General features: G+C 56.8%; 5 protein-coding genes across 11 annotated transcripts; 2 read left to right on the forward strand and 3 right to left on the reverse strand.

Moving 5' to 3' along the window:
• Positions 1-71: 71 nt before the first annotated feature.
• Positions 72-2,202, reverse strand: IGFLR1 (IGF like family receptor 1; the record flags this gene model as incomplete). Its single annotated transcript, XM_079906505.1, is given in 8 exon segments — positions 72-92; positions 96-145; positions 148-225; positions 228-416; positions 501-894; positions 1,194-1,376; positions 1,862-1,932; positions 1,935-2,202. Coding segments are annotated over 8 exon segments (1,095 nt in total). The 5' UTR covers positions 2,044-2,202.
• On the reverse strand, positions 2,170-5,006 carry U2AF1L4 (U2 small nuclear RNA auxiliary factor 1 like 4). Of its 4 annotated transcripts, XM_079906504.1 has the most exons (9): positions 4,936-4,985; positions 4,704-4,791; positions 4,515-4,565; positions 4,242-4,308; positions 4,109-4,158; positions 3,936-4,034; positions 3,629-3,762; positions 3,423-3,518; positions 2,170-3,067 (listed from the first exon to the last, which is right to left on the reverse strand). In XM_079906504.1, the coding sequence occupies exons 1-9, from the start codon at positions 4,977-4,979 to the stop codon at positions 2,983-2,985; spliced, it is 714 nt and encodes a 237-aa protein (XP_079762630.1). In that variant the 5' UTR covers positions 4,980-4,985; the 3' UTR covers positions 2,170-2,982. The 4 variants fall into 4 exon arrangements, with proteins under 4 accessions (XP_079762630.1, XP_079762627.1, XP_079762629.1 ...); XM_079906501.1 differs by lacking the exon at positions 4,515-4,565 and having other exon boundaries at positions 4,936-5,006; XM_079906503.1 differs by lacking the exons at positions 3,936-4,034; positions 4,515-4,565.
• A 169-nt stretch (positions 5,007-5,175) lies between these two features.
• On the forward strand, positions 5,176-6,520 carry PSENEN (presenilin enhancer, gamma-secretase subunit). Of its 2 annotated transcripts, none has more exons than XM_079907821.1 (4): positions 5,176-5,275; positions 5,409-5,564; positions 5,968-6,072; positions 6,259-6,520. In XM_079907821.1, the coding sequence occupies exons 2-4, from the start codon at positions 5,504-5,506 to the stop codon at positions 6,396-6,398; spliced, it is 306 nt and encodes a 101-aa protein (XP_079763947.1). In that variant the 5' UTR covers positions 5,176-5,275; positions 5,409-5,503; the 3' UTR covers positions 6,399-6,520. The 2 variants fall into 2 exon arrangements, with proteins under 2 accessions (XP_079763947.1, XP_079763948.1); XM_079907822.1 differs by having other exon boundaries at positions 5,184-5,275; positions 5,447-5,564.
• A 1,562-nt stretch (positions 6,521-8,082) lies between these two features.
• LIN37 (lin-37 DREAM MuvB core complex component) lies at positions 8,083-12,962 on the forward strand. 2 transcript variants are annotated; one of them, XM_079908405.1, is made up of 9 exons: positions 8,083-8,262; positions 10,789-10,864; positions 11,026-11,076; positions 11,395-11,424; positions 11,506-11,591; positions 11,677-11,843; positions 12,445-12,585; positions 12,674-12,747; positions 12,834-12,962. In XM_079908405.1, the coding sequence occupies exons 1-9, from the start codon at positions 8,229-8,231 to the stop codon at positions 12,913-12,915; spliced, it is 741 nt and encodes a 246-aa protein (XP_079764531.1). In that variant the 5' UTR covers positions 8,083-8,228; the 3' UTR covers positions 12,916-12,962. The 2 variants fall into 2 exon arrangements, with proteins under 2 accessions (XP_079764531.1, XP_079764532.1); XM_079908406.1 differs by lacking the exons at positions 11,026-11,076; positions 11,395-11,424.
• Positions 12,963-13,031: 69 nt separating this feature from the next.
• HSPB6 (heat shock protein family B (small) member 6) lies at positions 13,032-15,859 on the reverse strand. 2 transcript variants are annotated; one of them, XM_079907002.1, is made up of 3 exons: positions 15,366-15,859; positions 14,224-14,379; positions 13,032-14,145 (listed from the first exon to the last, which is right to left on the reverse strand). In XM_079907002.1, the coding sequence occupies exons 1-3, from the start codon at positions 15,561-15,563 to the stop codon at positions 13,972-13,974; spliced, it is 528 nt and encodes a 175-aa protein (XP_079763128.1). In that variant the 5' UTR covers positions 15,564-15,859; the 3' UTR covers positions 13,032-13,971. The 2 variants fall into 2 exon arrangements, with proteins under 2 accessions (XP_079763128.1, XP_079763129.1); XM_079907003.1 differs by having other exon boundaries at positions 14,257-14,379; positions 15,366-15,850.
• Positions 15,860-16,553: the final 694 nt, after the last annotated feature.

The following is a 16,553-nucleotide window of genomic DNA, read 5'->3' on the forward strand; positions in this document are numbered from 1 at the left end:
TAAGAGGACCCGTGATGAGGCCCAGAGACAGCAGGCACTTACTTCAACGGAAACTTTATTTTTATCGGGTACTAGGCTGGGCAGGCCCCAGCTCAGCCAAGCTTGGACAGCACCTGCAGTGCATCTGCCCGCCCTCTCTGGGCAGGTGTGCGCCAGTCTGGCCCAGAGAGGCAGAGGGCTCCCTTGCCACCACCATCTCCATCAGGGCCCACCGAGGCCAGCGACTGGCTGCAGGGAGTAGGCGGAAGTGGACCAGGCAGCAGGCAGTCCATATTTTGCAGCCAGGTGTCGAGTGCTGCCACAGGCTCTCCCCCAACCTGGCCCAGGCTCAGGATCCAGCAGCACGATCAGCTCCTCCAGCACTTCCAGCTCATCCAGGAGGCGAGACAGCGGCTGTGACTCCAGACTTGGCAGCTCTGGGAGACAAAGGGAGGGGTGAAGGGGAGGAAGCGCAAGCTTCCAGCCCACCTCCCCGCCTCCTTGGTGTATCCTCAACTAACCCCTGCCTAGGAGTGGAGGCAGAGGGACCTCCTTCCCTGAGTCCCCTGCCTCTGAAGCCTCCAGGGGGCCTGGAGGGGACAAGTGCAAGGAGAATAGGGTGTGGGTGTTGAGGTCGTTGCAAACCAAGCCAGGATAGGGGTGTTGGACAGCTTTCCCCTGGTGGTGGCGACGGCGGTGCCTTTGCAGGGCGAGCAGGAGAATTTCTGCTGAGGTCATGAGCAGAACCAGCACCAGGGACAGGTCAAAACTCCAACTCGGCCAGGCCTGCTGAGGGACTTTGTGCTCAGATGTCCACAGGAGACTGGAAATCGCCGGTAAGCTGGGCTCCTGGGAACTAAGGACGCTCAGCTTTCCACGTGTCAGGGGGCAGGGCTCCTTGTTAGGGACCGGCTTCTGGAAATAAAGTGGGAAGCAATGCCCTACTCCTGCCTCCTCAGCACAAACTTCCCATCCTTAAATCCCTCAATGGGACCACATCTCCGCCTGATCCTGCCCTCCCACCCCCCCACCCCGACTCCTTTAACCCCTGATACCATCAATACTGTGCCCCCATCCCTGTCCTCTTCAGTTAGGTTACACCCTCCCTTCCCTTGATACAGACGCCACCCATCCGACCCCAAGCCACGCTCCCCGCCCCCGCCCCACTCTGGCGGGCTGCACCTTGCCCAGGCTCTCCGGAGCCCAACCAGCACCTGTCTGCCGCGCCTCCGGGTCCCGCCGCGGCTCCCCAAGGAAGTGGGGGCCGTTGCTCCGCCGCCACAAGGGCTACATAGCTCCTCGCTGTTGGGGTTGCACTGCCCAGGAGGACACTCTTTGAAGGGGTGCGTTACGTGATTGCCCGCATCATCGGGCCCGCAGTTTTCCGAAAATTCAGTCTGGTGGGACACAGCGTCTCACGTGCAACCGCCAAACCTGCCTCCTCTGCGCTAGCTACGTGCTTTCCCCTTTGTCCTATCCCAGCAGTCCCCGCCCCTTGCACTGTACTCACCCAACCTATCAGCGGACGTGCCCATCTCTCTATCCCCCCCTCACCGCCCCCCCCCCGCACACTAGTCCTGCCAGTCTCCCAACCTTCTCTACATAGGCCCCGCCCCTTTCATTCCCCCGCCCGCCTCTTCCTCGCCTCTCGGTTCCCGCCTGTCTAACCGGCCACACCCCTTAACCATGACCGTCTTAACTCACACTGTCCCTTTCTTCGCAGGCTCAGCCCCCCATCCCCACTTTGTCTACGTACGGCCCACCGCCCCCACCCCGAAGCAAGCCTCACGGGCCATACCCCACAGACCTCGCCCCTTCCCCCTTCCCTATCACCCCTTAACTCCGCCTGAACATATGCAAACGCCCAGTCCCGGCTCCTTACCCGAGCAGGGGGCGGCCCGAAGCGCTGCAAGCAGCTGCCACAGCACAGGTCCTCAGGGTTCCGGTACTCCGGCTGCAGTGCTGAGAGGCCTTCCTCGGCGCCGCCTGGGCCAGGAGCAGCACGGCAGTCAGGAGGAGGCATAGGGGCCCCATCCTGGCGGAGCCTGCCTTCTGGGGGGCCATGACCACAGGACTTCCTGCCACAGCACCTCTGCCGCACTTGCCAGGAAACCGGGGCAGAAGAAGGAAGCAGTGGATGTGGGGGCATAGGATCCCCTTTGGAAGCCAGGAATCTACTCTCCAGCCCCAGACCAGCTCCTGGCCCGTTATCAGAGCAGCCACAAGGCCTCAAGATGGCTACAGCGAGGACTCTGGAGCCGGACTGCGTGGATTTATATCCCATCTCTGCCATCTTCTTGCCCTCTCTTTTCCCATCTGTAAAATGGTATAATAGTACCTGTCTTAGAAGGTTATTGTGGAGAAGTAAAACCATTACTGGAAGTAAAGCATTTAGAACACCTGGCACCTGGCACAGTGTAAGCTTAAGTATTAGGTACTACCTATTCCCATCTCAGGGCAGTGGGCATGGAGGACCCAGCCATCACCCACTGGAGACTCCCACCCAACTCCCAGCAATCTTACCTTAGCTCCTAACCCCAATCTCCTCCAGACTGGGAATCCTCTGACCTGCCACAACCAAGCATCTCCCCCTTGAGAATCCTCTGATGGACGTGCTGAAGTTTCAGCACAAAGGCAGCCCCACCCAACCAGTCCCACTTGGGGGTTTCTAGGACCCTGGGCATGCTGCTTTCCCACCTGTTGTTGTAAGTTTCTTGGCTGAGGTTGTGGCCAGAGCCCAGCCCTACTTCCCCTTTTCATCAGCAGATGTGGGGGTGGAAGGAAACCAGCCCACAGCCAGGCTCAAGCTAACAACGAAGCTCTAAACCCTCAATATAGAACTTTATTAGGGGCGGGGCGATAGAAGGTCCCTGTGTTGAAGGTATTACATCATGGAGACCCGGAGCATGGAAAAGATGGCACTAGGGAGTTAAGGGGGCTTTGAGGAGGGGTCCTGGCCAGGAACATATGTGCCTGCCAGGGGTGGAGGGCAAGGTCAGCATCTCAGAAATGGCCATGCTGGTGGTCTGGGGACCGTCGTCGATTTCTTTCTCGGGGACGGTGGCCGGTATGGGACCTTGGGGGTGACCTGGGGACAGGAGAGAGGAGGATCAGAGCCATGGGGATGGTGTGCAGATCCCCCAGTTCTGCCTCTCTGCTCTGGGATAAGGCATGGCACTTGATGAAGTAAGTAGAGTTCCTGGGGGTGGCCTCAGGATAGGTGCACAGGGGCTGACCTCAGGATTAGAGATCCAGGATGGACTTGGGTTTGGGGTTCAGGCTGGTTTGGGGGTTGGGACTTAGGTGCTCGTCTTCAGATGGGGCTCAGGGCTAGTTTTAGGGCACAAAAGGCTTGAGACACTTATTGGGGCACAGGATCAGATCATTTCAGGATACAGGGGCCTTGGGATACGAGAAGTCTTGGCAGGCTGGTCCTGAGGTACCTGCGCCTGGGTCCCCGCCCATAGAGCTGCCGCCGGAGGTTGCGGGAGATAGGTCGCAGGTGCATGAAGTTGCAGAAACCACCCCGGGTACATTCCCTGGGTAAAGCATGGATGGACGGATGAGGCCATTGTCACTGACAGCCCCCTCAACTCATACACAGAAGTCTGGGACTCCAAGTGCCCATCCCACCCCTGCACTACCATACCCCATCTCATACTGCCGACAGCACGACTCCCGGAAGTCAGTGACGGGAGACAGCTCGGCATGCACAGCCTGCCCGTTGAACCAGCGGTTATTGAGTTCAGCGACTGCCCGCTCTGCATCCTCCTCGCGCCGAAACTGAGGGAAAGTCGGTCAGGGTCAGCAATCAAACTCAGAAATCAGGGGATTACCTAGCAGCTCAGGGTCTGGACTGGATTTAGTGAAGGACCTCAAGCTGTGAGGCTTCAGCGGTGGCCGTTAGGCATTGAAATGCCTCCACCTCTAGGCTCTAATGGGGAGACAGCAGGCACCTTGACATAAACATTGCCCACGAGGTGATCCCCCAGGTTGTCGCACACATTCATCTCTTCAATCTCCCCGTACTTCTCCTGCAGTTCCGTGAACACTTCCTGTGGAAGACCACGAGGAACTCAGCTGCGCTGCTGGCCCACAGGAAACTGAACCCACCCCTGCCAACCCTCACCTCGAAGAAGTTATCATAGTGTTCTTGCACCTCCACGTCGCTCACGTGACCTGGTGGAGGTGGGCAGGGTGGAGTCAGGGCGTGGCCTGCTGGGAGCTGTCCGCCCTGCCCCCAAGACAGGTCCCTCACTCACAGTGCGATCCGTCTGCGGTTTGGGCGGTGTTCTGTGGATTCCGGTACAGGTTGAGCAGCACTATGGTCTGAACAGAATTTAAAGGGGGCGGGGCCTGAGCTCAGAAGGCGGGACTATATGCAGACGGATTGGGTATGAAGGTTGGGGGTGAGACCTTGCACCAGAGAAAAAGCATAAGCATCTTGAGCGCAACAGCAACGCCTGTCCCTCAGAAAACCAGAAGAGGGGATACCTAGCAGTGAGGGACAGCCCAGGGGTGTGGTCTTTACGTACGGGGGCGTGGCCAAGTTCCTGGGAGAAGGGCCTGAAGGTTGGGAGAGGAACCTGCAGAGCTCCGACAAGAAAAACGCCGGGCGGTAGGGTGGGCCCTAGAAATCCGGAAAAGGCGGGACCTCGTGATGGTGGACAACAGAAAGGGAATGGACAGGAAGTTAACCCCCCAGGCTCCGTGCCGGGTCTCACCTGGCTGAAAGTCGGTTTGTTGTGAAGCCGGGAGCACCGGTCCCCGTGCCGGCAGGCCCCGATCTTAAAGTAAAAAGAGCAGTTAACCCTGGAAGAGGTGCAGAGACAGAGGTGAACCGAGGGCCGGGGAGCCGGACACCCCAGAAACACCGCCCCACGCCGCCCAGCCACCAGGGAACCAAGTGCCTCGTCCTCGGGCTCCCGAGGGGCCACTCCCTGCGCCCGTTCTCACTTGTCCTTCTCAGTCCCGAATATCGAAGCTAAATATTCGGCCATTTTTACCCGAACCCTCCAACTATGTCTGCTATTACGTCACTTCCGTTGCTTAAGGGCATTGGGAAATGTAGTTCTTCGCGGCCTCCGGACACTCAGAAACTCCCTAGTGCGCTTGCGTGACGGAGGCTCTCACCCTCCCCGCGGACTCACCCACTGGAGTTTCCTGAAAGGGCATGCGTGCAGCGTTGCCTGACCAAAAAGACTACAAGGTCCAGAGACGCTTGCGGCATCTCGCGCAAAAGTCCGTAGTTGAAAGTGGCAAAGGGGTCCAAACAGGAGGAAGTAAGACTCCACTGGTGAGTTAGGGGTCGTCTCCGTACCCCAATAAACATAAAGAGCGTCTCAACCCAGTCAGCTTGCTGGTGGGGGCGGGGGTACCCTTCTTTCAGAAAACCCACCCTTCAATTTCTCTCCCTTTTGTCGTAATAGGGGCGTGGTTGTTTGTGATCCTTGCATCTGTCACTTAGGGTCAGGGCTTGGGTCTTGCCCTGAAGACCCTCGGAAGACCCGGCCCCAGCGCAACTATGAACTTGGAGCGGGTGTCCAACGAGGAGAAGTTGAACCTGTGCCGGAAGTACTACCTGGGTAAGGGCTGATATCTTAGGGTCCCCGGAGAAGAGAGGGGACGGGACTAGAGCGCCTGGGGGCCTGGATTCTTGGGTCTAGAGGATGAAGTGGCTGGGGACGCCGACTCCTGGGTCCCAAGAGAGGAAGGGCCTGGGTCCTGAGGAAGGAGGAGACTGGGGCCTCAATTTCTGGGTCCCAAGAGAGGAGGGGAGTTGGGGGCCTGGTCTCCTGGTCCTGCCGAAAAGATGGTTGAGGACTCAGATTCCTGGATCCCGGGGAGGAGTCAGGATTCTTGAATCCCTGATAGCAGAGATCTCCATTTGAATTTGGGTATGGGAGAGGACCTTCCAAATTGGTCAGCTACGTGGGTGTTGGGAGGATCCTCATTGCCTTAAGTCCCAGTTTATTTTCTTCTCTTTAGGTGGGTTTGCTTTCCTGCCTTTTCTCTGGTTGGTCAACATCTTCTGGTTCTTCCGAGAGGCCTTCCTTGTCCCGGCATACACAGAACAGAGCCAAATCAAAGGCTGTGAGTCCAGGGCACAGATGAAGGGAGGCCATCGGGTGTGGGGAGGGGGTCTCTGGGAGCCTTGGTGGGAAGGGACAATGGAGGTTCCAGAATTCTGGGACTCTGTGGAAGAGAAGAGAGGGCCGGTCTCGGGGAGACCAGAGAGCAGGTGGTGGCCAACCTTTCCCCTCCTGTTCCCTCTTACAGATGTCTGGCGCTCAGCTGTGGGCTTCCTCTTCTGGGTGATTGTACTCACCACTTGGATCACTATCTTCCAGATCTACCGGCCACGTTGGGGCGCCCTTGGGGACTACCTCTCCTTCACCATACCCCTGGGTACCCCCTGACAACTTCTGCACAGGCCTGAGGACCAGGATGGGCTCCTCTTCTCCAAGCCCACTCTCAAGCCCCTAAGACTTGTTCCTATCTCCTGTGTTCTCTGCTGACATCCCTTAATAAAGGACCCTAATTCTCAATATTGACTTCCTGGGATCTTTTGGAGGTTGAAACTTAAAATGATTATTAATATTCAGAAACATTTATTGATTGCTTACTTTGTGCTAGGCTTAGTGCTTCATACATGATGTGCATTAGTTCACTGTATACTACTCATAACCCTTCAAAAATAGGAACTTTCTTGCTTGGGAACCCTGTTGTACAGATCTGGAACCAAGGAAGGAATAATACTTCCATTACTAGGGACTGTCATCCTGTACAGGTAGTATGTGAATTTGAAAACATTACTTCGCCCTCATTATTCTTATCGGAAGTGTGGATCACAATGCTACCCCCTAGAATTTATCTATGCCAAGGCACATGTGGTAAATGGAAGTTCCTCATTTTCTGAAGGAGATTGTCTGCAGCAATAGACATGTATTCAAGAGATTTATTAGAGGAGGTTTCCTTGATCCTCCTATTTAAAATTTCAGTCCCCACCTTGGCACCCCCTGTGGAGCCCTACATCAAGGACACCCTACATCAAGGACACAGGACAAAAACTCTGGAATTAACCGAGCCCCCATAGCAACTGTTGCCATGGCCTCTCCTAATCTAAACCGGACAGCCCCCCACCCCGACTCCATATTAGGTAAAATATTCACCATGTAGTAACCTTGTAGCTTCCTGACCAATCACCTAATGCCATCCTGCTCGCAGGATTTTTCTTTGTCTTGAGGCTATAAAAGTTGGCTGCCAGCCCACACAGGGGGTTGACTTTCCCTGGCTACCAGGAAGTTGGCCCGCTGTTCTTGCAGCGACCCTTCTCTTTAATAAACTCTATCTTCCTTACATTCTGCCTTGTGCCTGGAAATTCTTTTCCAACCCGCGCTCGGGCCACCACACTCCCTATGTCTCTTTCAGGCTATATCCTTTCTCCTCTTACATTTCATTTAAAATATTCTACTTGTTTATTGTTCGTCTTCCATCCTCTAAAATATAAGCTCATTAGGGCAAGGATTTTTGTCCATATTGTTCACTGCGGTGTCCCCAGTACCTAGAGTACCTGGCTCAGGTACTTAATATTTGCTAAGTGAATGAGGCTGCACGTTAAAAGAGTTTAACAGGTAGCTGGCACCTAGTCAGTGCTTAGTTAAGAGGGAACCCAGCCTAGCCCCAGAATTGTTTTCCTCTTAGGGACCAAGAGAGACTCCCACGGTTAAATAACTCCTGTTAAATAGCCAAATTTGTGTTACTCAAATCTTCTAATACTATAAGTGCCAAGCAGCCTCGCGACGCTCTGATCCTTGGTCTCCCACCATGCCTCGCGCGGCGCAGGCGCCCTTACTTCGGCTGAGTCTCGGGAGCTAGAACTACACCTCCCAGGAAGCGCCCTGGGATATTGTTGGTTTGTTTCCGGAAACCTGGACCACCCCCACCCCAGAAAGGTGGGACTTAGAGCTGGGAACCGACAGCGGCAGCTGTGAATTGGCCAGGGTACGAGATTGACGGTTGCATTGACTAATGGAAACAAGGGACTGCCGAAGGGCCCGCCCACAGAAGGTGAACTGGAGGAGGTGGCGGCTTCCGCGGCCGTCGCGGCCGGACACTGCTCAGGGCGGAGGACTGCCCACACACGAAGCTTACCTTTGACTTCTCCCCGTCTGCCTCTGGCCTTGACTTGTGACCGTAGGCTCTTTTGGGCTTCTCTGACCCAGCTAGCCAGACCCCAGACCCCAACCATGTTCCCGGTGAAGGTGAAAGTGGAGAAATCAGGTGAGGACCCCGAGGTCGGGGGCCTGTAGGGGAGCACCGGACTGATCAGGGTGTGGGAGTCCCTATAGACAGCATTATCGCGATAAGGCGGACTACGCGACTTCTCCCCGCAGCCCATCTGACTATCGCTGTCAGGCATCGAGCGATTCCTGCCACCTTGATACCCTCCCGGTGTGTGTTCAGGATAGCTTTGAGGTTGAATGGTGGTGACTCAGGCAGTGGTGTGGTGCGGTAAGACATGGGGATCCCGAGCCGTGTGACTCAAAGAAGGACTCTTTTCTCCGTTTCCCCATTTCTCGCAGTGGTCCTGAGTCCAGCATTTGCTGAGCACCTGAAGTACGGGAAAGCTTTTAATCCTCGTAGTCACTGTATCCCAATAATCCTAGGACGTGGGAAATGTGGTAGATGGGGAAACTGAATCTGAGAGAGAGGAGGTCATTTTGGGTTGGGGCCAAGCTTGATGGGAACCCAGGACTGGCACGTTAAGGGTGGTGGGAGAGGCGTGGAATCCAGACAACAAAATAATACTAAAATGACGTGAGATGTTAAATGCTATAAGTGGTAATAAAACGAAACAGGAGAAGGTAGGGAGATCAGGAGTGAGGCCAGGTGAGGGAGAGAGCGATGAGGATAAGTGAGGGAACAGCAAATCTGACAAAGGAAATAGCTTTGAAACAGCGGAGAGGTGAAAGCCTTGTCCGGAGTGTTCAGGGGCCAGCACGGAGGCCAGTGTGGCTGGAGCAGAGCGAGTGATGTAGAAAGTGTGAGGAGATGAGAGCAAAGGTGGGGGGTGGGCAGGTCTTTGGCTTTTGCTCTGAGGGAAATGGGGAGCCAAGGGAGGGTTTTGAACCAAGGAGGGAGTTTTACAAGACGGCCCCCCAGATGCCAAAAAATGCCCCAAAAATCGTGGGTGGAAAAGTGAAGGGGGCCTGACCACAACAAAATAATGGTGAGGAAGGAGTAGGCAGGGTCATGGAGGCCTGTGAACACCAGGCTGAAACACTCAGACTCTGCCCCAGGGGGGCACTGCAGAGTCGTGGAGGGTTCTAAGCAGGGAAGGATCAGGGTCAGGTTTGGGTTTAGGAAGATTCCCCTGGCCACCTTGTGGAGGGTTCATTAGAAGGGGAGACTGAGGCTGGGAGCCCAGGGGGAGGGAGGGAAAGGACCCAGGTGGGCAGACTAGGGAGGCGGGAGAGACACTCAGGGGATCAAGTGGACAGGCCATGGGGTGGGCGGGGGAGGGAGAGAAGTGACCTTGTTGAGGCCCAGGGAGGGATGGGGTGACAGTGTGGATAAACCTGAGAAGGGGGTCCAGGAAAAGGGATAAGTTTAGAGAGACACTGAGGCCAGTGTGGGACCCAGTAGGTAGCAGGAGCCTGGGGGATATCAAAGGGAAAGTGTCCAGGGTCAGGAGAGAAACAAGGACTAGGGAAAGAGAGGTGGGCATGATCCATACCTTGGCTCCTAACCAAGGCTCTTTGCTAGAATCTCAGCTGCCCCCAGCCCTGCATCCCCACCCTGTCTCTCCTCTGAGTCATGTCTCCTGGTCTCTTCAGGAAGTCTCAGGGCTGGCAAAGCATGTCCCCAAGTGTCCTTCCAGGCTCTGAGTGCTGGGTCAGATCTCCTACTAGTTGGAAGAGAAGAGTGAACACCCCACAAGAGTAAGAGGGGAATATTTATAACATCATCACCTACTTATGTTCCGTGATGAAGAGAGGCAAACACACAGGCTGACAGGGCCAGGCAGGGGCTGTGGCATGCAGGAAGGTGGGCCCAGATCTCATTTCCTGGGGGAAAAAAAAGCCAAAAATGGGTATTTGAGATGAAATCTCCCAATTATTAAATGCAGTCATCTTATTCAGATTTAACTCAGATTTAAAATAACACAACTACCTCAGCCAAACAGAGCACATCTGGCGGCTGGATTCTGCACCCAGTTTGAGTCCGTGCCTTATAACTTCAGCTGTGGAGCCAGATGACCTGGGTGCAAATCCTCAGCCTTGCGATTTCCTAGCTGTGTGACTTTGGGCAAGTAGCCTAACATCTCTGTGCCTCAGTTTCATCATTTTTAAAATGGGGATAAACATCATATTTACCTGCCAGGGTTATTGTGAAAACTCAGTGGGTTAATATGTGTGATGTGCTTGGAACAGTGCTTGGCACATAATAAGCACTCTATATATGTTACTCGTTATTATTGCATCCTGCTAAGAGATTCATATACAACATAGGTTTGTTTAAACCTCAAAACAGTCCTAGCAGGTAGATACCATTCGGAGACCCATTTTCGAGATGAGGAAACAGGCTCAGTGAGGTAAGGTGATTCACCTTAGGTCACACATGAGCATGTGGGTCAGCCCTGGAAGCCAGAGCTCTTGCTCATCATTTCAATAGTCTCTGCCCACTGTACCCTCCCAGCATGCCTGGGCCTGACCGAAGGATTGGATACACATGCCCTTCCCCGGCCCAGTGGCTGCCCACCTGCCGTGGGCCTGGGAAGTGACTCCTCGGTACCCTCTTCCCCAGAGTTGGAGATGGCAAAGGCCCGGAACCAACTGGATGCTGTTCTGCAGTGTCTGCTGGAGAAGAGTCACATGGACAGGTTGGGACCTGGCCCAGCATGGGGTCATAGGGAGTTGGGGGCCCTGGGTGGGACCCCAGAGGCTGGCTTAGGGAGGAAGGGGCCCAATGGATGAGGCCACTGGGTGCCTTCCCACCCTGGGCCCTTGGAACCCTGAGCCTACAGTTCTCCTCTGCTACCAGGGAGCGTCTGGATGAGGAAGCTGGGAAGACCCCCTCAGACACCCACAACAAGTAAGTTTTATTGATGGGATCTGTGTTTGAGGGTTTGTGGTAGATAACTTCTTTCCTCATCCAAGCCCTGACCACCCTGCCCCATGCTTTCTCCACCACACTCCTAACCACTCTCCGTGTACAAAGGCCCTGGGGCAGCAGAAGCTTAGGTCCCCTGATGATGCCACCTCGGGCCCCGGTGTGGGGGGAACACAAGGCCTAAGGAGTTGGTGGCGTCTATATGAGCTTGATCACAGTACCCCAAGGGTGCCCTTTTGGGGGTTTTGAGCAGGCATTTGTTCAAGGGTAAGCCTGCTGACGCCCTGTCTCTCCCCACAGGGATTGCTCCATCACGGCCAGCGGCAAACGGTAAGGTGGCAGGGGCCCCAGCCAGCTGATGAGAGGTCCTCAGTCCCCACCCCGGTCCTGAAATTCTCCCTCCCCACACAGGCCATCTGCCCGATTCCCCCATCAGCGGAGGAAGAAGAGGAGGGAGATGGATGAGGGGCTGGCCGAGGGAGGGCCACAGCGATCCAGTGAGTAGTTGGTGGCCCTGGAGGGCAGGCAGTGATGGCGGTCTACGTGACGATATTCATACCCCTCCCACTCTCACCACCCTAGACTCGTACGTGATCAAGCTGTTTGACCGGAGCGTGGACTTGGCTCAGTTCAGTGAGAACACACCGCTGTACCCGATCTGCCGAGCCTGGATGCGCAACAGCCCCACAGTGCGCGAGCGTGAACACTCACCCAGTTCACCGCTGCCCCCACTGCCTGAGGATGAGGAGGTGGGATGGGTGGTGGGCCCCCGCCCAGCAGCCAGGGAGGGCAGTGGGTAGACAGTCGCAAGGTACCTTCCCCCCAAGCTAATGGGATAGACAAGCATAGGTCTCTGTGTCTCTCGGGTAACTCCTGGATCCGGTGAGGTACACAGATAGGAACCTTTAGGCCAGGGGAACGGTTGGAGTGCCCCAGAGCAGACAGACGTGGCTATCCGGTCTGGGAGGGAGAGGGGACAGGGTTCCTCTGGGCAAATAGATGTGACCTCCAAGATCAGGGGTTCCCAAGAGCTGGGGGACTGGGAAGGGGTTCTTAGTGCAAACAGGTGTAGCCACCTGGCCTAGGGGAGCAGATGGGGACCCCTTGGGCTGGGAATGGAAGTCTCCATAGATAGAGGTCTGTGTGCTGGGCAGGAGTAATTGAGGAGATCCCTGGGTTGGATAGGAGAAAACAGGGATCATTGGAGCAGACAGACATGACTCCTAAGTACAGGTCCCTGGTGAGACCCTCATGTCTTTTGTCACTGGGAAAGGAAGGAGGTGTGAAATGTGTGCCCCTGGCCCTCTTCTCTGACTCTCTTGGGCTTGGTGTGGGGTCCTGTATCCTCAGGGTTCAGAGGTCACCAACAGCAAGAGTCGTGATGTGTATAAGCTGCCTCCACCCACAGCTCCCGGACCACCCGGAGATGCCTGTAGATCCCGAATTCCATCCCCACTGCAGCCTGAGACCCAGGGTACCCCTGATGATGAGGTGGGTGTGCAAGGCCAGCCTGGGGCAATGGGGCAGGAGTTGTGGGGCTCGGGCGTGGCCACCCAGCCTGGCCTCTCTGTCCATGCAGCCCTCTGAGCCTGAGCCCTCACCCTCCACACTCATCTACCGAAACATGCAGCGCTGGAAACGCATCCGCCAGAGGTGAGCATCCCCCAAATGCTTGTTCCCTGTGGCCTGTGCTCCAACTGCTGAGTCCTCCCTCTGCCTTCCCCCCACCCCAACTGCAGGTGGAAGGAGGCATCCCATCGGAACCAGCTTCGTTACTCAGAAAGCATGAAGATCCTACGGGAGATGTACGAGCGACAGTGATGTTCCCCTCTCCCCACCCCCACCCCAATAAACATTCCCCTCCTCCACACTGGCCTCCGCTTTCTCCAGCCCATCCTTCCCGGATCAGACATAAAGAAGTTGGCACAGTTCTAGCACATTTATTGGGGGAGTGAGGAGACGGGGCATCAGGGAATTTGAGGCGAGAGAAAGATTGTGGGGAATCAAAGAAAGTGGCTGCTTGGTTGGGTCTTGGAGAATAAGGGGAGGGGTGTGGAAGGTGGATATGTGGTTGGAGACTTGGGGGTCAAGACAGTGACTGGGGGGTTCTGGTTAGAGCTGGGCGTAGGGGCCTAGGACATCCGTGCAGAGTCTGAGGAGATGGGATGGGTATCTGTACAGTGTGAGGTTGAGGGTCCTGGTTGGCCTAGAATAGGTGTACAAGGGTGGGGGTCAGAAAAGGGGTTCAAGAGTCTGGGGGTGGCTGGCTGAGGTTTCAAGTTAGAAGATGGGTTGGGGGGAGAGAGTGAGGAGAAGTGGAGTATCTGGTTGGAATGAGGGGAAGGACCCAGAGTCTTGGGGACCAGGCCAGGAAGGTCCAGGGTGGGAGGTCTGTGCAGAGTCTGGGACATTTGAGGGGAAGCAGGGGCTTATGCTTGACTAGCCTAGGCCTACCTAGGGTGGGGGCAGGTCTGTCTACACCATAATCTTGGGTGGGGGGGGGGACTGAAACGGGGTGTGGAGATGTTTTTCTAGAGAAGTCAGAAGGAAATAGGGAGTTTGGAGTGGGGTTCTATGCCAAGCGGGGTCAGTGGGGATGGGAGACTATAGGCTGAGAGCCTGTGCTTGTAGGGTCTGGAAGCCAGAGAGGTGTTGGGAGGTTTGAAAACAGGAGAGTGTGTGAGAGAGGGAGTGTCAGCGGAAAGGTCTAGGTTATCAAGGCTGAGTCTAGGTTGGAAGGTTCAAGGCAGATCCCAGATTGGGTGGGCGGGTAGTCTTGGCGCGCTCGGGATATCTGGCTAGGCGGAGTCAGGTCGGCTTTAAAAGTGCGGTGGAGGGGCCTCAGGCGGCTCCCAGGGTTCAAGCGTGCCCTGGCTCCTACTTGCCGGCAGCCGCTGGCGGCGACGGCAGTGGAGCCTGGGCCGGAGCAGGTGCGGCCTGGATGGAAAGGACGCCCTCAGGGGACAGCGCGGACGTCACGGCCGCAGGGTCCACGCCAGGCGGCAAGCGGTAGCGGCGGTGAAACTCGCGCGCGATGTATCCGTGCTCATCCTGGAGGGAAAGAGGCTTGAGGGGCTCGGCCCATTCCCTGTAGATGCCCCGCCCCTCCGGTCTGCGGATCCCGCGTACTTGTTCTGGCCCCGCCCCCGCCAGCGGGCTCACCGGGCGCTCCTCGTGGCGCGCGTGCACCTCCACGTGGTCGCCAACCACCTTGACGGCGATTTCCTCCGGTGAGAAGTGCTTCACATCCAGCAGCACCGAGAAATGCCCGGGGTCGGTCGATACCTGTGCACAGCCCGATAGTCATTGGGCGGGGCGAGGCTCCGGGGACCCAGAAAGGCCCCTCCCCTTGGTTCTCCGTTGGTTCCGGTGCTGCAGCTGTTCCTGGCCTCTGGAACTGGGGCGTCCCCTTTCCTACACGTAGCCACCGAGGACCTCTTCGCCCAGAATAACTGAGATCATCCCTCCCCTTGTGGCCACTGGGATTCCCCTCTCATCCATAGTGATGAGGCCCCCTTACCCTGCAAGGTCAGGGACCTCCGTCCTCACGGGGTAAGGCCTGCCCTCTCCCCCAGTGTCAGCAACGCCGTAGTCAGCGTGTCCTTCTGAACACTGCTCAGCCCCCTTCCCCTCAGAGCCCCAGGGGCTCTTACTGCGCCACCCCCGCCAGAAATCGTCAAGATGCCTCCTCCCACAGTCTCCCCTTTCTACCCTCCCACTCGAGTCACGGGATTGCTTGAGCCCTCAGTAGTTACCAGTACTCCTCCCCCACTTCTGAGTGGCCAGACCCCCCTTTCTCAAGTCACAGGACCCTCCCTCCCCTCTACCTCTCCAGGAGACATACAGTCACCACAGTCTCCAAACTCTCTTCCTCAGGAATAACAAAATATTCCCTCCCCTCGGGAGGCACTGGTAACCCCACGCCCTTCAGAATGACTGGGCTCCCCCTTTTTCCCAGATTCCCTGGGTCCCCAGCCTCCTTCAGAATCACCAAGACTTCCCTCAGAGTGACCGCCCCCACCCAATTACTGACCCAGCCCTTACACTCCCTCTCGAAGCTGAGACCCTCCTCAGACTGACGGGGACCTCCTACCCCTTTCAGTAACCTGAACTCCGAGAATCCATACTCAGGGAACTCCGGAAGCCCCTCTGAGGGGCCGGACTCTCTGGCCCGCTCAAAGTCAAGGGACATTCCTTCACCCCCCGCAGGGTGACCGGGGACCCCAGCCTTGGAAGTAGACGGGTTACCGCCCCTCCCCCAGGCCTGGCACCTGGGCGGTAGGCAGCGCCACGCTGGGTGCGCGCAAGTAGTAGGGGGCCAGCGCGGCGGGGCAGAGCGCAGCCAGCTCGGCCTCCAGCAGCCCCTCGCCGAAGCGCTGGTCGAAGAGGCGCCCGGGTGCCGAAAGCCCGGGCAACGGGGCCGAGGCGCGGCGCAACCAAGACGGCTGCACAGGCACCGGGATCTCCATCGTGCTCCGCCGCCGCCCTAGGCTCCGCAGTGCCCCAGCGGGTGCCGCCGCTGCTTTATAGTACGCTCTGTGTCCGCCCCTCGGCGGGCCGCCCGGGGACGTTGGGACTGCGGCCAGAGCCGGCCATTAATAGAGCCTTATTTAGACAGCCCAACAATGACTTGGCCATTTATTAAGCGCCTGCTGAATGCCAGGGAGGTATCATTCCCCAATTTTCCGAAAGGAAAACTAAAGCTGAGGAGGCGGAGCCTTGCCAGAGTGGGGTGCAAGCGTGGCGTTTGGGATCCACGGCCTGAGAAACCCACCAAAGAATTCCCAGTCCCTTTAATCCACCCCCGCCCCAAAGGCGCTCTGAGGATGACGCAGATGGCGGTCTTAGGAGCAGATTCCTGGGTACAGGGAATGCGGTAGCTGGGCCAGGCTGTCAGGAGGACACAGAACAGACCCTATTCCCATCTCAGCAGGGCCCTGGTCCCAGCCTAAGCCGGGCCTAATTCTGTGCGTCTGACTCAGCCTCGGGTGCACAGGACAGCGGGGTCTGCCAGGTGAGCAGCGGCCAGGGGGCGCGGGCAAGAACAGTCCAGGCTGGCCCCCCTGGGGCAGCGCGCCGGGGCCCAAAATAGCTCATTTTGATCCAGCCACCTCGGCCAGGAGCCCAGGCCTGGCATCTGGCGCAACCAGCTGCTCCTGGAGCAAGACGGAAGTGCTTAGATGACGGGATGGGACTGGTAGGCTGCTGGACTGATGGAGGGACGGCGGTTAGAGAGGGCATAGACGCCCTTATTGCCCCTGCAACGGGAAAAGCCGTAGTTAGACTGAAATCTGGATGAGATTTACGCAGCAAGAGGGGGAGTGGCCAGAATACGCGAGTACAGGAAAGCAAGAGTGCATTGGAACCCCACCTAACCGCGAGCCCCGTCTCAGCTCCTTTCCATTGGTCCACGGACATGCCAATTACTGCAGCTCGCTACGGTTCTCCAATTAAACATG

This window comes from Stenella coeruleoalba, assembly GCF_951394435.1.
Source record: "Stenella coeruleoalba genome assembly, chromosome: 20".
Classification (NCBI taxonomy): domain Eukaryota; kingdom Metazoa; phylum Chordata; class Mammalia; order Artiodactyla; family Delphinidae; genus Stenella; species Stenella coeruleoalba.

What these genes read in the sequence shown, in the direction of transcription:
- U2AF1L4 (XM_079906504.1), bottom strand. Translation starts at nt 4,979, where the DNA reads ATGGCCGAATATTTAGCTTCGATATTCGGGACTGAGAAGGACAA. An exon ending in ACTATGATAACTTCTTCGAG is followed by an intron (nt 4,035 to 4,108) that starts GTGAGGGTTGGC and finishes GGTCTTCCACAG; the next exon opens with GAAGTGTTCACGGAACTGCA. An exon ending in TGGGCAATGTTTATGTCAAG is followed by an intron (nt 3,763 to 3,935) that starts GTGCCTGCTGTC and finishes ACTTTCCCTCAG; the next exon opens with TTTCGGCGCGAGGAGGATGC.
- PSENEN (XM_079907821.1), top strand. Translation starts at nt 5,504, where the DNA reads ATGAACTTGGAGCGGGTGTCCAACGAGGAGAAGTTGAACCTGTGCCGG. An exon ending in GTGCCGGAAGTACTACCTGG is followed by an intron (nt 5,565 to 5,967) that starts GTAAGGGCTGAT and finishes TCTTCTCTTTAG; the next exon opens with GTGGGTTTGCTTTCCTGCCT. An exon ending in ACAGAGCCAAATCAAAGGCT is followed by an intron (nt 6,073 to 6,258) that starts GTGAGTCCAGGG and finishes TCCCTCTTACAG; the next exon opens with ATGTCTGGCGCTCAGCTGTG.
- LIN37 (XM_079908405.1), top strand. Translation starts at nt 8,229, where the DNA reads ATGTTCCCGGTGAAGGTGAAAGTGGAGAAATCAG. An exon ending in GAGAAGAGTCACATGGACAG is followed by an intron (nt 10,865 to 11,025) that starts GTTGGGACCTGG and finishes CTCTGCTACCAG; the next exon opens with GGAGCGTCTGGATGAGGAAG. An exon ending in AGGGTACCCCTGATGATGAG is followed by an intron (nt 12,586 to 12,673) that starts GTGGGTGTGCAA and finishes CTGTCCATGCAG; the next exon opens with CCCTCTGAGCCTGAGCCCTC.
- HSPB6 (XM_079907002.1), bottom strand. Translation starts at nt 15,563, where the DNA reads ATGGAGATCCCGGTGCCTGTGCAGCCGTCTTGGTTGCGCCGCGCCTCG. An exon ending in TGGCGCTGCCTACCGCCCAG is followed by an intron (nt 14,380 to 15,365) that starts GTGCCAGGCCTG and finishes GGCTGTGCACAG; the next exon opens with GTATCGACCGACCCCGGGCA. An exon ending in CGGGGGCGGGGCCAGAACAA is followed by an intron (nt 14,146 to 14,223) that starts GTACGCGGGATC and finishes CTTTCCCTCCAG; the next exon opens with GATGAGCACGGATACATCGC.